General features: G+C 52.6%; 1 protein-coding gene across 1 annotated transcript in view; it reads left to right on the top strand.

The window, feature by feature from the left end:
• The window catches only part of LOC128945473 (zinc finger protein 208-like), a gene marked incomplete at its 5' end in the record, with an annotated part of 152,039 nt that extends 133,506 nt beyond the window's left edge, over positions 1-18,533 (top strand). Inside the window, 3 exon segments of the mRNA XM_054289244.1 lie at positions 6,920-7,769; positions 17,439-17,821; positions 17,824-18,533. Coding sequence (XP_054145219.1) covers positions 6,920-7,769; positions 17,439-17,821; positions 17,824-18,374 — 1,784 coding nt within the window.
• Positions 18,534-18,845: the final 312 nt, after the last annotated feature.

The following is an 18,845-nucleotide window of genomic DNA, read 5'->3' as shown; positions in this document are numbered from 1 at the left end:
GAATGGAGCTTCTGTTCCAAGGCAGCCATCTGGTGAGTCACATGTGGCCCCCCAAGAATCTGCTGTGTTTTAAAAAAAAGTATTAACTATTTACGAGTTCAAAGTATTACGGTTAAAGCTCTTCAGTTCTACAAATGCACCATAAAGGAGAACTTGGAAAAACCCAGACCAAAAATTGATTCTCACACTTCTGTCCCAAACCCACCTGACAATATAAAGTGGGAATTATTATAAAAAGTTATTATCATGTTCTTATCTTATCACTGAAACTGCAGGGAAAACAAAAACTCTGCAAGAATCTCTTTAGTGTTAGAGAGTCAAGGCATTCCTTGGTTCTGGCCTGGATGTGCAACAGAAATAATTTCTTTCACAAATAGCCCGGCTGTGCAGAGAAAATCATTCCATGCCATGTGAGTTTTACTGGATTTTCCAAAACTTTATGTAGTCTGAACCAGTCTAAATCCAATGCTTTAATGTTCCTTGTTTCCAAGTTGAGTAAATTCTTAGTATTTGGTTTCCTGTTGGACCCGGATTTCTTCGACTCTGATGTGTGAATTCGGTCTCCACACTCCTGGATTTCCTTCTCAGCCTTTTCCAGCCCAGGTGTCTCCAGCTCTGCCATGGGCAGTGCCTGGGGTAGCTGTTGGTTGTGTTTGCTGCTGGGTATTCCCACTCTGTTCGGATGTTAAACTCATCTCCATTGATTGGTATAACACCCCTTAAATAAAACCTTGAAAATTCATTTCCCAAAGTCAAAGACAAACCAAGCCTGAGCAGAGAAATCAGATTTAAAAGGAACAAAATCGGTGCATTTTGCAGCAGTGCAGTGGCAGGCAGCCCAGAGTGTGGGTGTCAGTGAGCCCCAGAGTGGAATTGTGCCGTGGTGTTCCCCAGCAGCTGTGGCAGTGCAGGCCCAGCCAGCGCTGAAGCTGCAGCAGTGGCAGCAAGGCTTGGCCCCAGTGGCTGGAGATGGCAGAGGAGGGTGGCCAGGATTGCAGAGGATTCCAGGCGAGGATCTGTGGGCAGGCGCAGGGGCTTGGCCCTCTGTGGAGCCCTGGCTGCTGCTGCGTTGCCTTCAGGGCAGGCTCAGGGGCGGCCTCGCATCCTCCTGCTGCGGGCGGGAAGTGCAAATCTGCGGGGCTTCAGAGCCCTTGAGGCCAGGCTGAGGGGTCCCCCATGTTGAGCTGTGCTGGCGGCTGTTTGTGGCCTCAGGGACACTTGGCATGGGCCCCTTGGCCACCAGTGGTGCTGCTTTGCACTCCTTAGGCAGGAGCCGATGTCCTGGCTGGGTGTTGGCAGCAGCAAAGTGCCAGGGCAGGCTCTGTGCCAGCCCAGCTTCCTGTGGGAGAATGTGCCTTGATATCTGCCCCAGTGGTTGCTGAAGCAGTGAGAATCGCTTTTGCCCCCCCTGTTAGGTGCCATGGTGTCAGCAGAAGATATTGAAGCCTTCCTGCTCAGGGCATTTCAGTGCCAGGCTCTCACAAGCACCCACAGCTGCGCGGGTTGAGCTGAGCATGGGGCGGTGACCTGCGCTTTGTCCGATTCCCCTTCCTTAATAACAGCCTGTCTTGTAGCTCTTTTCCCTTCTGCTGCCCTTGCAGAGCCATCCACAAACACATTTTCTCCCTCAGGCCAGGGAATGTCCCATCATCAATCTGTCCCAGCCTGGGTCTGGAGCTCTGTCCCTTGAGTGCAGTCCTGGGTTCCTTGCCAGCCCCTCTCCAGGCTGTTCAAACAGGAGGCTGGGTTAAACCCTTGCCCTGTCCTCAGTTCTAAATCCTCCTGTGCCATCGAACGAGTTTCATACTGTAATAACCGAGCCCTGCTCATCCATTTAGAGGCTCTTTTGGTTGTCAGAGCTTTAACTTGATGCCAGACTTGAACTATAGGAGATCCTGCTGTTGTCATCAGTTTTCAGGCGAGGCCACTCTGTGGCCACTGGGTTAAACATTTTAGCACAAGAATTCCTTTAATTCCTGACCCTGTTTAAAATCCACCTATAATTCAAATTCTTTTTCCCTTTTTGCAAGGCCCAGGCCAGCTGCCTCAGTTAATCTTCATTTTAACACGTGAAAATTCTGTGTTTCCTCCTGCATTCCATCCATCCATTTTGTTGACTGGCAGGATAGGAGTGTTGTAGGGAGACATTCCTGGCTCCAAAAGCCCTGCCTTTAACAGGGACTCAGTACCAGGCTGTGAGCCCTTCCTTCTCTCTCTTGGAACAAGGTATTGCTTGTCCTGGTTGCTTTAAAGTAATTTGTAGCGGCTCCATATCTAATTTTCCCTTTTTCCCTGTGTCTGCCCGCACTTCTGTGTTCACTTCAGCATGGGCCTTTTCAATCTTTTCACACAAAGGTAGAGCAGAACTAGCCTCTGCAACCCCTTTTACAGTATAAAAATCCAGCTCTCAAATTCCTTCCTAGGTAATTACAATCACAGGAGGAAGAAAGAGAAATTCATTTTATTCAAACCTATCCCCCACAGCTTCTAATACTAGTTGAACAAGTCATACCTGCTCATCTTTCCCACTCATTCCCTTAAAAATTAAAACATTCCTTTACTCTTTTCCCCCTTCAGTCTAAGATTCAGAGTGGATTGAGAGGCCCCTGTGTCCATCAGGAAATGCCTCCTCTCAGTGCAGACCCACCCTGAATGTTCTCAAGGGCTGCAGTGTGGAGGGTCCCTGGTGTGATGGGAGCTGTGACAGCCCTGGCAATCCATGTCCATCAAGGGGTGGACTTGCTGGTCCTGAGGGTGCTGCTGTCTGTGCTTGCAGTGTCCTTGTGCCCTGCAGCTGGAGGCCTGGTTCCTTGCCAGGGGCTGTTTGGGTGGGCTCTCCCCTGGTGAGGAGGGCAATGCCTCTTCCAGGTGCTTGTGGCCGAGTCCATGCCCTGGGTGCTGGGGCCCCCTTGGGCCCCGGGGTTGATCCCTCAGGGGCTGTAGGAACTGTGCCCTGGCCTTTGCCTTCAGCTTGGCCTTTTGCTGCTCCCTTCTTGCATTCACCTGCTGTGCCTTTGTGCCCAAGTGCTGCAGGGCCTTCTTTCCCCCTCCTGCAGCCCCCTCAGTGCCTGTGGGTGCTTGTCTTGCTTTACAAGAGAGGTGTCTGCTCAGGAAGGCAGAAAAAGCCTCTCTTGGAATGGAGAATGCAAACCCCCTCCCTCTTCATTTTTAGACTAGTGAAATCGAGGGGCTCTCAGGCAAAGATATGGGAATAGGAATACCAGTTCTTTACTAGTGTGTATAATAAAGCAAAGAAACACCAACAGCTGCGGCACTGACAGCAAACAGAGCCCGGACCCAGTCCCGGCCTTTGGGCTGCGGCACTTTTCCCTTGGGTGCAGTTCCGGGCACGGCCGGCAGGGGCGCTGGTGGCTCCCGCGGGGCTGGGCAGCTCATCCCTCCCATGGGAACCTCTCTGAACGGAAATAGAGCAATCCCTTCATCTAACTCTTTCACTTTTTTACCTTCTCTAGCCTTTCTCCCGTTTTTTGAGAAAGAATTTGGAGAGGGCTGTCTTTTAACTGAGCTTCTAGTGTTTTGATAAGGTGCTTCCTGTAGAGAGAGAGAGTTTCCCTGAACAGCCGGAGCTGTGGTTACCAAGGGGCCGTAACTCAGAGCAGGACGGGGTCAGGGGAGGATATCCCGGCCAGGCTCGGTGGGAATGTGGGCAGGGTCTGCTGCTGGAATCGCCAGAGGGGGATCTTCCCGTGGAGCCCGAGGCGGAGCGTGGGTAGCCCCCACATGGCTGATGGCGGCTGATCCGGCAGCTCCCGGCAGAGCAAAGGCAGGTGGGAGAGCCCGGCAGCAGCGGCGGTGCCCAGCGCCGGTGGCACGGGCAGGGCAGCCGGGGATGGGATGGCTGGGACCCCCCCTGGGTGCGGTGGGCGCGGTGACCTCGGAGCAGGCGGCAGGACAGAGCAACCCCCATCTTGCCCAGCATGGGCGGCAGAGCGGCCGCGGGCCAGGCAGTGGGAGCAGGGCACACAAATTGAGCGACAGCGCCGGGGCAGGTGGAGCTGCCCTGGGCAGTGAGGCCGCACCTGGGATGGAAACCGGGGCAGGCGGAGCTGAGGCGGGCAGCGAGCCGGGACCCGGGACAGGCGCCTGGGCCGCGAACGGAGGGGGCAAGACCTGCCGAGGATCCCACTCTCTGATTTTTCCTCTTGTTCCCTTCCCTTTCATTTCCCTTTGTCTTTTCTTGTTTTGTCTTGCGTTTTTCTGATACTTCAAAGATTTTTATTCTCTTGAAATCTCCTGTGGAACATATGGCATATTCCCTTTCTTCTAGATTAAATGCGGTTTTTTTACAAATAATTCCAGAGCCTAACAAGTCTAAACTTCTGCTTGGATACTTGAAATGGTTAACGAGCTAACTCACGACCTCCTAATGTTGTTTTTCTCATCACCTTTTTATTTATCCTTTGGCAAATTAAGCATCTTCAGTTATTTGATTTGCTACTCCAAGAATCCCCGTGCACCTATAGTTCCTTAAAAAATGGTCACACAAAGCTTGAGTACCCCAGTGGGTTTTCTGATGCATGTCTTCTAATATTTTCTTAGAAGCACATTTTATTAAATAATTGTCTTCCATCAAAAAGTTTCCATTTCCCTGATTTATCTTGTTCATTTCCTGTCGTGTTTAAATCTTTTTTCTCGGCTTCCCTAAACTTTGGAATTTCCAATTTTTCCTCGTTTGAAGTTAATATTAACTTAAGTCTTTCTGCTGCATCCTTAGCTTTGTGCTCTGCCCCCAGTTTGCCCAGTTTGCCTGTCCTTTGGCCCGGGCCGGGTTCCCCCCGCCCGCAGCGGCTGGAGCAGCCGAGAGCCCCGCGCTGCCCATCCCGACCTGTCCCGGCTCCATCCCCGCTCCTGCCGCGGGCTGCGAGGGCTGCGGGAACGGGGCACCGAGGGTGTGGCTGCTGCTGGGGGAGGAGGAGGAGGCAGGGAAGGGCAGGTATGAAGGGGGAGGAGAAGGTGGAGTTAGAGGGGAGGAGCAGGGGGGGAGGGATGGAAGAGAAGGGATGAAGGCAGAGAGAGAGCAGCGATCGAAGAGGAGAAGGAGGTGGGAATAAGAGGGGGAGGAGGAGGAGTGGGGATGGAAGGGGAGGAATGGGAGGAAGAGGAAGAGGAGGGACAAAGGCAGATCGAGGCTGAGCTGAGTGAACCACGCGGTCGATCCCTGCCTGAATTCGCAGCCCTCACCTGTGGGATCATCGCCCCCCATTGCGCCGGCGAGCGGGGAGGGGGAGTTCGGCCCGGATATCCCAGGGTGTCCCTGCGTTGGGGTTTTTGGGGGATGTTTGTAGAATGAAGGAGTCCAAGGCTGAGCAGGAAAGGCCCCTTGGGGGGACATCGGGGGGTGGCGGTGGCGGCTGCCGGCAGAGGCAGCCTGGAGGAGCAGAGCCCTGTGTCCCCCAGGAGCCCAAAGTGGGGAGCCCAGAGAGGGGGGAGCGCCGCCATTGGCGGGAGCCTCAAGAGCCTGGAGAGGGGCAGGGGGGACTCCTTGGAGCCGCTGCAGCCCAGAGCAGAGAATGAGGGGAGAAGGGAGCCCGGGAGCCCAAAAAGCCCCGGCATCCCGAAATGGGGAGAGCGAAGCGAGGGGAGCTTTTGGCATTGCTGGGACTGCCAGCAGCCTGGGCAGGGCGGGCACCGAGGAGAAGGGGGACCCCCAATCCAAGCGTGACCCCTGCAGCTGGAACAGGGGGGAACACCCGAACACCAGAGGGGAGGGACCAGGGACAGGGAACTCCTGGGAGGCTTTTTCAGGGCTGAATCTGGGTGTTTGGGAGGTTTTTCTGGACACCAGATGGCCAGTTACTTGTAGAGATGGACTTGGGCAGAGGGAACTTCAAACTCAACATTCTCATCCCTTTTTTTCTCCAAACCAGGATTTCCCTTTGCCAACTTCTGGGAGGCTGCGAGGAAGAGGAAGATGCCCCAGGACAATGAGGCAGGTGAGGAGGAAATCAGTGTCTCTGGATTCTTAAAATCAGAGGCTTTTGGGAAAGCTGCAAAAGACAAGCCTCAGAGACATTAGAACTGATTTGAGCTTTGCAGCAGCCAATAGATTGGTCAGCAGAATAATTATATAAGAAGTAGAAATTAAGGAGAAATAGAGCAATGGTCTGTGTGCAGTAAGACTTATCTAGAATAACTAACTCCCTAACCTGTGGGAAAGTGTATCTAGCAAGATATTGGAAAATTCCAAGCTTAATAATGGAGCTCTGTGCATTGTTTTTTAAGGCTTACAAGCAGGTATTGTATTTGAAAGAAGCAAGCATTGTTTTAACCTTCAATGTGCTTATAGTGCTTGGATAGAACTACTGTCAAGATGCTTTTGCTTTGTGTGATTGGTCAAAAACCTTTTAAAGTAAGTTTTAACGTGAAATTCTTTTTCTGCTACCTGTGATGTGAGCTGCTGACATCTTCCCATTGTCATAACCAAGTAATGAGACAGATGTTGGAAAATCACACAGCTCAGGACGCATTCCCAGCAGTCCAGTCCTGTTTGTGATTTGTGCACAGCCCCGAGCTGGCGATGAGTGCCCCTTTCCCCTCTGTGCTGCTCCATCTCCCAGCCCAGCACGGCCCCGGCTGCAGCTCAGCCCTGGGGGATCTCCTTGCCCTTGCCTGTGGCACAGAGGCATATCCCATCCTGTCCTTGTCCTTCCTCCCCCAGAGCAGGAGCTGAGCATGGAGAGCAGGGAGGACAAATGCCCGTGGCAGAACCTGGTGGCAGAGGCCGTTTTGAGCGGCTCCACAGCGCAGGAGGCCAACGGGGAGGAAAAGCCCCGGAGATGCCACACGAGGAGGGGCTGCAAACGCAGCCGGCGTGGATCTGAGGGGGAAAGAGCCAGCCTGGGCCAGGAAGGCGGCCGGAGATCGAGGCAGAGCTCGGAGCTGGTGCTCCATGAGCAGCTCCATGATGGGGAGAAGCCCCACACGTGCGTGGAGTGTGGGAAGAGCTTCAGGCGGAACTCCAACCTGATTGTGCACCAGAGGATCCACACTGGGGAACGGCCCTATGAGTGTGGGGAGTGTGGGAAGAGCTTCAGGCAGAGCTCCAGCCTGATTGTGCACCAGAGGACCCACACTGGGGAGAAGCCCTACGAGTGTGGGGAGTGTGGGAAGAGCTTCAGCCAGGGCTCCAGCCTGACTGTGCACCAGAGGGCCCACACTGGAGAAAGGCCGTACAAGTGTTCCGAGTGTGGGATGTGCTTCAGCCAGAGCTCCAAACTGGTCAGCCACCAGAGGACCCACACTAGGGAGAGGCCCTACGAGTGTTCCAAGTGTGGGAAGGGGTTTCAGAACAGCTCCCATCTCCTCCAGCACTATCGGATTCACAGAGAGGAGAGGCCCTTCCAATGCCCCGACTGTGGGAAGGGATTCAAGGACAACTCCACCCTTGTCAAGCACCGGCGCATCCACACTGGGGAGAGGCCCTACGAGTGTGATAAATGCAGGAAGAGGTTTCCGACCAGCTCCATTCTCCTCCGGCACTATCGGATTCACACAGAGGAGAGGCCCTTCCGCTGTCCCGACTGCTGGAAGGGATTCAAGCACAACTGCAACCTCATCACCCACCGGCGCATCCACACTGGGGAGAGGCCCTACGAGTGTCCCCAGTGTGGGAAGAGCTTCTCCAGGAGCTCTCACTTGACCCGACACCAACGGAGGCACCGGTAAGGGAAGCCCTGCGAGTGCCCCGAGTGCAGGCAGAGCTTCGTGCGCTGCTCCAGCTCCATCCCCCACTGGAGGAGGCACTTTTGGCACAGCCCTGGTGAGCCACATTCCCTGTGATCCATGTTGAGAACACAGCTGGCTGCTTCTACTTTTAATTTCACCTGAAGTTTTTTCTATTCTCCATCTCTTTGCACTGCAGAAGCCAAGAGGAATGGATCTGTCACCTCCAAACCACTGAAATCCCAGGGAAAACAGCTCAATCTTACCCCAAAAAGAGCTCAAACCCACCTCAAAAAACTCAGCCCCACGCCAAACTCACTCGATTCTGCAGCCATCAGGCTGAGATGAGGTTGGGAGGTGATTTAGAGTCGTGGGGTCTCAATTAGAGTGGTGGGATGGAGATTGTTTGGGGCTGGGTGTGTGGGATGTATTTGACAGCAAATAAAACTCTGAGACTTACTGATTTCTCTCCTGTTCATGTTCAGTCTGTTGCAGTTCTGTTTGCAGAGTGCCGCCTTCTCAGCTCATTGTCTTTGTGTCCCCTTTTCTCTCCTGCCTCTCTTTGCCTGCTCTGTTTCTCTCTCAGTGCCTCCCTGGACCCACGGACCACCAGAGACCCTCCCCTGATTTATTTGACCCCTCCCCTGATTTAATGGACCCCTGCCACCAAAGACCCTCCCCTGATTTAATTTACCCTTTCCCTGTTTTAATTCCCCTTCCCCTGATTTAATTGACCCCTGCCCTGATTTAGATGACCCCTCTGTCCCCACAGACCCTCCCCTGATTATTTATTATTTTATTTCCTAATTACTATTTCAATTCCCAGTCCCAGGAGCTGAAGTCCTGAAGAATGGCAGGGAAATGTCTCTGTCGGATTTTGCTCCATTTCCCTTCAAGGGCGGGAACATCTTTTCCTGGATGGGAGCTGGAATTCCAGACTTTTGGAATGTGTGCCGGGCAACACGGACTGGGATCAAACATGGACTAGGATCAGATAGGGGTTGGGATCAAATAGGGACTGGGATCAAACAGGGACTTGGATCAAATATGGACTGGGATCAAATATGGACTGGGATCAATTATTGATTGGAATCCTACAATGTAGGATAAACTGGACTGAGGTTATATAGACTGGGATCAAATACGGGCTGGGATCAAATATTAATTGGGATAAGAAATGGACTCGGATCAAATATGGACTAAAATCAACTATGGACTGGGATAAATTGGACTGGGATCAAATCAGGACATGGATCAACTTTGGACTGGGATCAAATATGGCCTGGATCAAATATGACAGATTTTATGGACTGGGATCAAATATGGACTAGGATAAGCTATGGACAGGGATCAAATATGGACTGGGATCAAATATGGATTGGGATCAAATGGACTTGGTTCTACAGACTGGGATAAACTGGACTGAGATTATATAGAAGTGGTGGTTTGAGAGGAAGTTAGTTTTCTGGGACATGAAGTGGTCAGGCCAATAGGTGCTCACATTTGAATACTGGCAGCTGGTTTGGCCACTGGGGACATTGGATACGCCTCTGAGAACTCAGGGGTTAAAAAGCAGAGCACTCCCGGGGGAAGCTCTCTTGGGTTCCAGCGAGGGAAGCAGGTCGGACCTCCCCTGCCCAGCTCCTGGCTGGTTTGGGGCTGGGTTAGGTAGGCCTGGCCCGAGGATGGAAGGGTGGAAGAGCCCAGAGAGGCATCGGGCAGCCACACCTCCCCCTCAGGAGAGAGAGAGAGACAGAGAGCGCCTGTGCCACCGTGAAATTTGATATCCTGTGCTGGCAGCACAGCCCGGCTGGCGGAGAAGGGCAGGGGGATGCAGCGAGAAGGGGTCTGGCCACTGTGGGAGCTCTGGATGGGCAGAGCCTGAGCTTTTAACCCTTTTTCAGACAAGGAAAACTTAGCAGAACATTAACCTTTCCTAGAAGAGAGATAAGAGATGAAATGGAAAAAGGAAATGTGCAAGTGTGAAGGTCTGGGCAAGTGAAAGATGTCAGGAGAGTAGAGAAGAATGTTAGGTGGGAAGAGATGATGGAGTGGCCTTAGCTGGACTTTTCCTGTATGGCCATGGACAGAACCATGTTTCCTGTGACACAGAGACTGCATCCAGGGGGAGGCAATGGCTCAGAGCCAAGAGGGTTCAGTGTTGGTACCCCTCGGCCCCAGGGGGTGAAATTTGGGGGGGATAGGTGTCCCAAAGGTGAGACTGTGCCCTTTTTGGAACGGGACAAAGCATCCTTAAAAGGACAACCCTAGAAGCAGCTCTGGTCCATGTGCAGTGGTGAGAGCACTGGACATGGAAGGAAGAGGTCACGATGGCAGATGTTCTCCAGGCGGTGCCACGAGTGACGTGGAAACACACGAGGTTTCAGCGGTGTTTCCTGGGGAAGGCTATGGCACAAGAAGGTTTCCTCTCCCCTTGATGAACTGAGAATTGATTACCTAAAGGGTGGTGATGGACCGAGAGTTGGAGATTTGGGGAATAGATGTATTGGAAATTTGGTGGGAGGGGGAGGAAATGTTTTTGGAAAGTTTTCATTTTCCCTGTGTGTTTCGTGTTACTTAGAGTTGTAGTTTAGTTAATAAAGGTTTCTTTTCTTTATTTCCAAGTGGGGGCCTGCTTTGCTTATTCCTGGTCACTGCTCACAGCAGACACCAGGGAGCATATATTTTCATGGGGACACTGGCATTGTGCCAGCGTCAAACCATGACACCTACGCTGCCAGTTGGCCTTTTTCCACCTCTCCAGCCATCCCCACAGAGCATTGGCTACTATCCATGAATCAGTGTAGAGGTAGAGCTTTGACCATTTCTCTCCCTTAGCATTGTCCAGAGCCACCTGAACAGCTTTGAGTTCTGTAAGTTGACTTGATCCACCTTCTCCTTCAGTGGCCTCTGCCACCTGTCATCTGGGGCTCCATATGGCTGCTTTCCACTTCTGGTCCATCCCTGCGATGTGACAGGAACCGTCAGTGAAAAGAGCGTAGCGCGTTTCCTCTGGGGGCAGTTGGTTATAGGGAGGAGCCTCTTCAGCCCATGTCACTGCTTCTTGTTGCTCTTCATCAGTAAGACCAAAGTTCTCACCTTCCAGCCAGTTTGTAATTATCTCCAAAATCCCAGGGCGATTCAGGTTTCCAATACAGGCGCACTGTGGGATAAGAGCAATCCGTTTACTCCATGTAGCGTCAGTGGTGTGGTGGGGGGTGGGAACCTTTCCTTTGAACATCCACCCCAGCACTGGTAGTCGGGGTGCCAGGAGGAGTTGTGCTTCCGTGCCAATCACCTCTGAGGCAGCCTGGACTCCTTCATAGGCAGCCAAGATTTCCTTCTCTGTGGGAGTATAGTTGGCTTCTCACCCTCTGTAGCTTCGACTCCAAAATCCCAGTGGTCGGCCTCGAGTCTTCCCAGGCACCTTCTGCCAAAGGCTCCAGGACAAGCCATGGTTCCCGGCTGCAGAGTAGAGCACGTTCTTCACCTCTGGTCCTGTCCTGACTGGGCCAAGAGCAACTGCACGAGCAATCTCCCGCTTGATCTGTGCAAAGGCTTGTTGCTGCTCAGGGCCCCAGTGGAAAGTGTTCTTCTTACCGGTGACTAGGTAGAGAGGGCTCATGATCTGACTGTATTCAGGAATATGCATCCTCCAAAAACCTATGGCGCCTAGGAAAGCTTGTGTCTCCTTCTTATTGGTGGGTGGAGACGTTGCTGTGATCTTGTTGATGACATTGGTGGGAATCTGATGCCATCCGTCTTGCCACTTCACTCCCAGAAACTGGATCTCTTGAGCAGGTCCATTGACTTTGCTCTTCTTGATGGCAAAGCTGGCTTTCAGGAGGATCTGGATGATTTTCTCCCCTTTCTCGAACACCTCTGCTGCTGTCTTCCGCCCCACAATGATGTCATCAATATACTGCAGATGTTCTGGAGCCTTACCCTTTTCCAGTGCAGCCTGGATCAGTCCCTGGTAGATGATGGGGCTGTGCTTCCACCCCTGGGGGAGTCGGTTCCAGGTGTACTGCACTCCCCTCCATGTGAAAGCAAACTGAGGGCTGCTTTCTGCTGCCAGAGGAATGGAGAAAAATGCATTGGCAATGTCTGTAGTGGCAAAGCACTTTGCTGCCTTGGACTCAAGCTCATACTGGAGCTCTAATATGTCTGGCACAGCAGCGCTCAGTGGTGGAGTCACTTCATTCAATGTACGATAGTCCACAGTCAATCTCCATTCTCCCTCAGATTTATGCACAGGCCAAATGGGGCTGTTGAAGGGTGAGTGGGTCTTGCTGACCACCCCTTGGCTCTCCAGCTCATGGACCATTTTGTGGATGGGGATCACAGCATCTCGATTCGTTCGGTACTGTCGGCGGTGCACTGTTGAGGTGGCAATTGGCACTCGTTGCTCTTCTCCCTTCAGAAGTCCTACTGCAGATGGGCTTTCTGACAGTCCAGGCAAGCTGTTCAACTGCTTGATGCCCTCTGTCTCTACAGAAGCTATTCCAAATGCCCATCTGAGTCCCTTTGGGTCTTTGAAGTACCCACTTCGAAGGTAGTCTATGCCCAAAATACATGGGGCCTCTGGGCCAGTCACAATAGGATGCTTCTTCCACTCATTTCCAGTCAGGCTCACCTCAGCTTCCACCAAAGTAAAATCCTGTGATCCCCTGTCACACCAGCAATAGAAACAGACTCTGTCCCCACATGTCTCGATGGGATTAGTGTACATTGTGCACCAGTGTCAACCAAAGCTTTGTACTTTTGTGGTTCAGATGTGCCAGGCCAACGAATCCACACAGTCCAAAAAACACGATTTTCCCTGGCCTCTACCTGGCTAGAGGCAGGGCCTCTCTAAGCCTGGTTATCCTTCTTTCCTTGGGCATATGTCTTGGAGTTTCCTTCAAGGGGATCAAAGATATTGTCATTATCATCATATGTGACAGTTCGGTTACTGGCCAGTGGAGCTGCTTCCCTTTTGGAACTTCCTCTCTGAGTCTTCAGTTGTCGCACCCGTTGTGCCAGAGCAGCAGTAGGTTTTCTATGCCATCTCCCCATGTCTTCTCCACAATCACGCAGGTAGAACCACAGCTCAGCTCGTGGGATGTACCTTCTCTCACCATTTGGGGAACGTCTGTGTTGGGTACCAGAACCTCTGATCTGTACTGCCAAGATTTGGAGAAAGCCCTCTTTAATCTCCTCCCTCAGTTTCTTGTTACCCTCCTCTATCTTGTCTTCTAATTTTTGCAGACATGTTTCCACCGCTGCGATTCTGGCATGTGTTGGGCCATGCACAGATCTGCATATGCTCGAAGCTTCCTTGCCATATCCAGCACAGTCTCCTCACCATCATCCTGCTTCATTATTGCTAAAGGAGAAGCGTATTCTCGTGGCCCAAGTCGTACAAGTTTTCTCCACATCACAGATGTGCATGGTACCAAGTCTGGATTTACAGTTTCCATCATCTGAGAAGACAATCTCAGCCACTGCCATTTCCCTCAAGTGTTGAATCCCTTGTTCTATGGTTTTCCACTGGGGTTGCTGCATACAGAGATCGTCTGCGCACAGGTATTTTGTACTACACTTCTTAGGAGCCGTTCCCAGAGGCTGTGAGAGTTAGCCCCGCTCATCATTCCTTGGTCTATGACAGGATCCTATGACAGGAATCCCAAATGCCTGGCTTCAGTGCCGTCCAGAATTGTAGCCTCGCCTGCAGCATCCCAGAGACGGACCAGCCAACTAATTATGGATTCATCAGGTTGTCGGGTGTAATCCTTCCTTAGGCCATGAAGGTCCTTCGGGGAATAAGACTCAATATTTGCGTCTGATCTTGTACCTGCTGCTTTGACTCCTGATTTTATGTCAGGAGGCATTGAGGTTCCTTCTTCTGTATCACCATCATCATCATCATCCACTGGTTGATTAGTTTTTTCCGTGCATTTCCCACTTCTAGTACTGGTAGCAATGGCCATGGGTTTAGCCTGGCTTAGGCTCACTGTCTGGTCTGGCTGCTGGCTTCAAGCCTGGGTTGGCTACAGCTTGAGTGACTGGGATGGCTGATTTATCTCCCTGCCCCCCTGCCTCTGTCTGCTGCCCTACACTATCTAACAAAGTGCAATAAGCATAGGCCAGGGCCCAGCTTATTGCAATTAGCCTTTTCTCCTTAGAATCGTCATGGCACTTCTCTTTTAGGTATTTCCCCACTTCTGCTGCATTCTGAATTTGTTCCCATAGAAAATCCCAGTCTACAGGATCAGAAAATTCCTTCAGGGTTTGGCCTATATTTTCCCATTGTCCACACCACTCAGGATTTTTCACGCCTGCATCTGCTTCTGGGTCAGGGGTCTCACCAGCTCCTCTGGATATCTCAGCCCTCATTCTAGAGAAGCTGCAGACCATATAGAGAAAGCTTACCAGATTAAATACCAGAAAGATGGTCTCTTTAACATTCAGGGGAAACTGAACATTCTCAAAAAGTGACATAACCGATCCAAAGGAGAAGAAGGAAAGGGAAGGCTGGAAAGTCTTATTCTCAGCTCCTCCTCTAACAGACTGAGTGCAATTACTAATAAATTCCCAAAACGTACTACTGGAATTGGGATGCAGGGTAGGATGAAGAAACCATAAACCATACATACCGTAAACAGACGCCAGTATCTTTGTAAACGCTTTATAAATCATTATCACCAAGGCCAGCACAACAGCTATTCCAATCCGTACCCCTCTACTGTAAAAATTACTTGTTAAGGACAATAATCCTAGTGACCAAAAAGGTATTGAAACCTCAAAAAGGTGTAGAGCCCAGAGCCACACGAAGGCTTTCACACCCAGAGACATCAGGGGTTCAAGCAGCATGGCTACTAACTGCTTTAACAACAACAAACACAATTAATGGAGCTTTTTTTCAACTTTTCCAGCCCCACGTTGGGCGCAAATTCATGTATTTGTCCAGGTTTAGAGCAAATTTGGGGAAGAATCCCCCAAAGGATCTCCGGTGGGAAAAAGCAGATCCAATCGGCCCCTCCCCCCAACTGGTCTGGGAGGAAAAAATACCTCCTTGGAGAAAGGTGGAAAAAAACTGTTTATTAAACAATAAAAGCAAAACAATATCAAACAATGAGACCCCTTGCCACTCTAAAAGAGATGACAAACTGAGAAAACCCCGGGTTGAAGCTCAGCTCACTCAGTCTCTGATCAGTCCCTCCAGTGCTGGAATTGTCGCAGGCCAGGCCTGGCCCGGTGGGCCACAGCTGCAGCTGCCGGTGCTCTCCTGGGTGTTCAGGCCAGAGCAGTTTCAAGAGGTCCAAAGAAAAAAGGAAAAAAAACAGTCCAGGGAACTTCTTTGCCTCAGCTAGCTAAAACTAACTAAAAAGCAAAAGAAGAGCTCTGTCCCGCTGTCTGTTCATCCACAGACAACACAGTCCAGGAGCAGGAATGTGGAGGAGGAGTGCAGTGTCTGAAAACAAAACTGCGCGCGTCTTCTCTTCCCCCCTTCACTCTCTGGAACACTCTTAAAGTTACAAAACTTACTATTCAACATAAGCAGAATGAGACGATTTGGGATAAAGGCATCATAGAGTAAACCCAGGACAAGGTCTAAGATTCAGAGTGCATTGAGAGGCCCCTGTGTCCATCAGGAAATGCCTCCTCTCAATGCAGACCCACCCTGAATGTTCTCAAGGGCTCCAGTGTGGAGGGTCCCTGGTGTGATGGGAGCTGTGACAGCCCTGGCAATCCATGTCCATCAAGGGGTGGACTTGCTGGTCCTGAGGGTGCTGCTGTCTGTGCTTGCAGTGTCCTTGTGCCCTGCAGCTGGAGCCCTGGTTCCTTGCCAGGGGCTGTTTGGGTGGGCTCTCCCCTGGTGAGGAGGGCAATGCCTCTGCCAGGTGCTTGTGGCTGAGCCCATGCCCTGGGTGCTGGGGCCCCCTTGGGCCCTGGGGTTGATCCCTCAGGGGCTGTAGGAACTGTGCCCTGGCCTTTGCCTTCAGCTTGGCCTTTTGCTGCTCCCTTCTTGCACTCACCTGCTGTGCCTTTGTGCCCAAGTGCTGCAGGGCCTTCTTGTGCCCCTCCTGCAGCCCCCTCAGTGCCTGTGGGTGCTCATCCTCTGACAGCTGCTGAGCTTTCTGCAAAACCATTTGTATCTCCAGTAACCCTAATAAAATCCTTAAAAGATAATCTCCGTGCTAAAATGTACATTCCACATTTCCCAGGTGTTCCTTGCTCCTCCTCCCGGTGCTCAGGGTGCCCTCCCCAGCCCGTATCCCAGAGCCGCTCCCTGTCCTGCCGCAGTGTCCAAAGGCGCCCCCGGCGGGCAGGGCCGGCAGCTCCGCGGGGCCGGGCAGCGGCCGGGGCGTCCCGCAGCCTCCTGGGGGCCGGGGGCCGCTGCCGGCCCTGCCCGGGGCTGGTGGGGTCAGGCAGCGCCCGGCGCTGAGCCCCGGCTGCCCCACAGCCCCGGCCCGGCCCCGCAGCTCCCCGCAGGCCCCCAGCCCGTGCTCCCGGTGCCGCAGCTCTGCGCCCGGTGCTGCCGCTGCCCCCCACAGAGAAACCCCCTGAAACCCTGACCTCCTTGTTTTCCTCTCCTGGAAACCGGGGATACAAAAGATCTGGATCAGCTGACAAGTTTTGAGGCTAAGACCCTGCTGACAAACATCCCAATCCTCAGTATTTTTCTCTTCCTCCGCTTTTCCATCATCCTTTTCCTTCCCACATAGATTCCTCCTGCAGCTTCTTGCCTTAACCATATTGCTGCACACTCCCCTTCACGCAATCCCTTTGCAGCACACCAACACCATCCATGCCCTGTTGTCCAAATGCGAGGGGAATTTGGGGAGGTGGGAGTGGGGCGGCGCCAAGGCCGGGCCCCCCCGCGCTGTCCCGGCGGGAGTGGCTGCAGTGGGGACCGAGTGCGGGCGGGAGCGGCCGAGAGCCCAGCGCTGCCCCAGCCCGGCCTGCCCCAGCTCCATCCCTGCCCCTGCCATGGGATGCTGTGGGTTTGGGGGGAAGAGGGAGCCGGCAGTGGGTGCTGGGCCCGGGGCAGGAGGAGAAGGGAAGGAGAAGCAGAGTTGAGGAACAAAAGGGTCAAACGATGCATGAGGGAGGAGAAGGTGGGATTGTGCAGAAGGAGGAAGAGGAGTGGGAGAAAGAGCAAGGACGCTGGATGTGGAGGAGGAGCAGAAACAGGAGGCACCACAAGGTTCCACTTCTCCCTGTATCTGCAGCTTCCCTGCCAGCCCCAGTAGCATTCCCCCCCCTACCATGCAGCAGGTGACAGGGGATTGGGATCCACGATTTTCCCGGGGGTGAATCTTGGTGTTTCTGAGCTTTATTGGGCTAATTGTTGGTGCTTTGTTTTTTTGTGGGGGCTGAATCTTTATATTTGGAAGGTGCTTTTGTTGAATCTTGATGTTTGGGAAGTTTTTGATCTGTGTGTTGATGTTTGGAGGACTTTTGTGCTGAATCTTGGTGTTTTGGAGGTTCTTAGAGACACAAGATGCCCAATGACTTAATGAGATGAACTCTGGAAAGGAGGAGCTCCCAGTCCAAGGCACTCTCATTTTGTTCTTTTCCCCAAACCAGGATTTTTCATTCCTAGGGCGTGTGTGAATGGAGCAGGAGGAAAAGCCCTGGAGATTCTGCACGAGGAGGGGCAGCAAACCCAGCCCAGGGAGCTGTGGGGAGGAAAGAGCCCCCCTGAGCCAGGAAGGCGGCCAGAGATCCAGCCAGAGCTCCAAGCTGGTGGAGAAGCCCCATGGCAGAGAGAAGCCCCACAAGTGCTTGGAATGTGGGAAGGGTTTTAGTCGGAGCTTGCACCTGATCCAGCACCAGGTGATCCACACTGGGGAACAACCCTATGAGTGTGAGGAGTGTGGGAAGAGCTTCAGCTGGAGCTCCAGCCTGAGGCAGCACCAGGTGATCCACACTGGGGAGAGGCCCTTTGAGTGTGAGGAGTGTGGGAAGAGCTTCAGCCACAACTCGGTCCTGATCCAACACCAGAGGATCCACACTGAGGAAAAGCCCTTTGAGTGCGGGGAATGTGGGAAGAGCTTCAGCCAGTGGGGGCACCTGATGCAACACCAGATGATCCACACTGAAGACCTGCCTTACCAGTGTGGGGAATGTGGGATGAGCTTCAGAAGGGCCACCTGATGCAACACCAGAGGATCCACACAGGAGGGAAGCCCTATGAGTGTGTGGAATGTGGGAAGAGCTTCAGCCAGAGCTCTGGCCTGAGGAGACATGAGAGGATCCACACTGCAGAAAAGCCCTATGAGTGTGGGGAGTGTGGGAAGAGCTTCAGCATGAAATGCCAGCTGACGGAACACCAGAAGATCCACACTGGGGAAAAGCCCTACAAGTGTGGGGAATGTGGGAGGAGCTTCAGAGGAAGCTCGGCCCTGATTCGGCACCAGGTGATCCACGCGGGGGAATGGCCCTACACCTGCTTGGAATGTGGGAAGAGCTATGGGTGGCACACTGACCTGAGAAAACACCACCAGGGCATCCACAGTGGGGAGAAGCCCTACAAGTGTCCCCAGTGTGGGAAGAGGTTTCAGACCAGCTCCAGTCTCCTCATACATCAGCGGAGTCATACAGAGGAGAGGCCCTTCCAGTGCCCTGACTGCGGGAAGGGATTCCAGCAAAACTCCAAACTCACCATCCACCACCGCATGCACACCAGGGAGAGGCCCTAAAAGTGTGGGGAGTGTGGGAAGAGCTTCTCACAGAGCTCAATTTTGACTAAACACCAACGGAGGCACCACTGAGGGAAGCCCTGTGAATACCCCGAGTTCAGGAAGAGCTTCATGCACTCCTCCAACTCCTTCCCCCATGGGAGAATCTGTGTCGGATGATCCCCAGTGACCCTCATTGGGCAGAGACCTGGTGATCCATGGTCCTGCTGATCTGTGTTGGGAAGACACCTGGCTGGGTGGCTCCACATCTTCCTGGCTCCCCGTGGGCACGTGGATGTATACAGGGGCAGGAACATCCATTGGGACGCAGACCAACAATGGGAATTCCTTGGGGAGAGCGGATTTGTTGACTTTCAAACCAGTAAAATCTTTTGCATTCAATCCTATCTTCTGGTGGCATCAAGGAATACTGAATGGTCTTGGAGATCTTTTCCAATTTCAGGGATGCCACGATTTTGATTTCCTATTTCC

This window comes from Melozone crissalis, unplaced genomic scaffold (assembly GCF_028551555.1).
Source record: "Melozone crissalis strain CALT ecotype California unplaced genomic scaffold, PUWL_Pcris_2 ptg000066l_1, whole genome shotgun sequence".
Classification (NCBI taxonomy): domain Eukaryota; kingdom Metazoa; phylum Chordata; class Aves; order Passeriformes; family Passerellidae; genus Melozone; species Melozone crissalis.
This window is presented reverse-complemented; position numbering and strand designations above follow the sequence as displayed.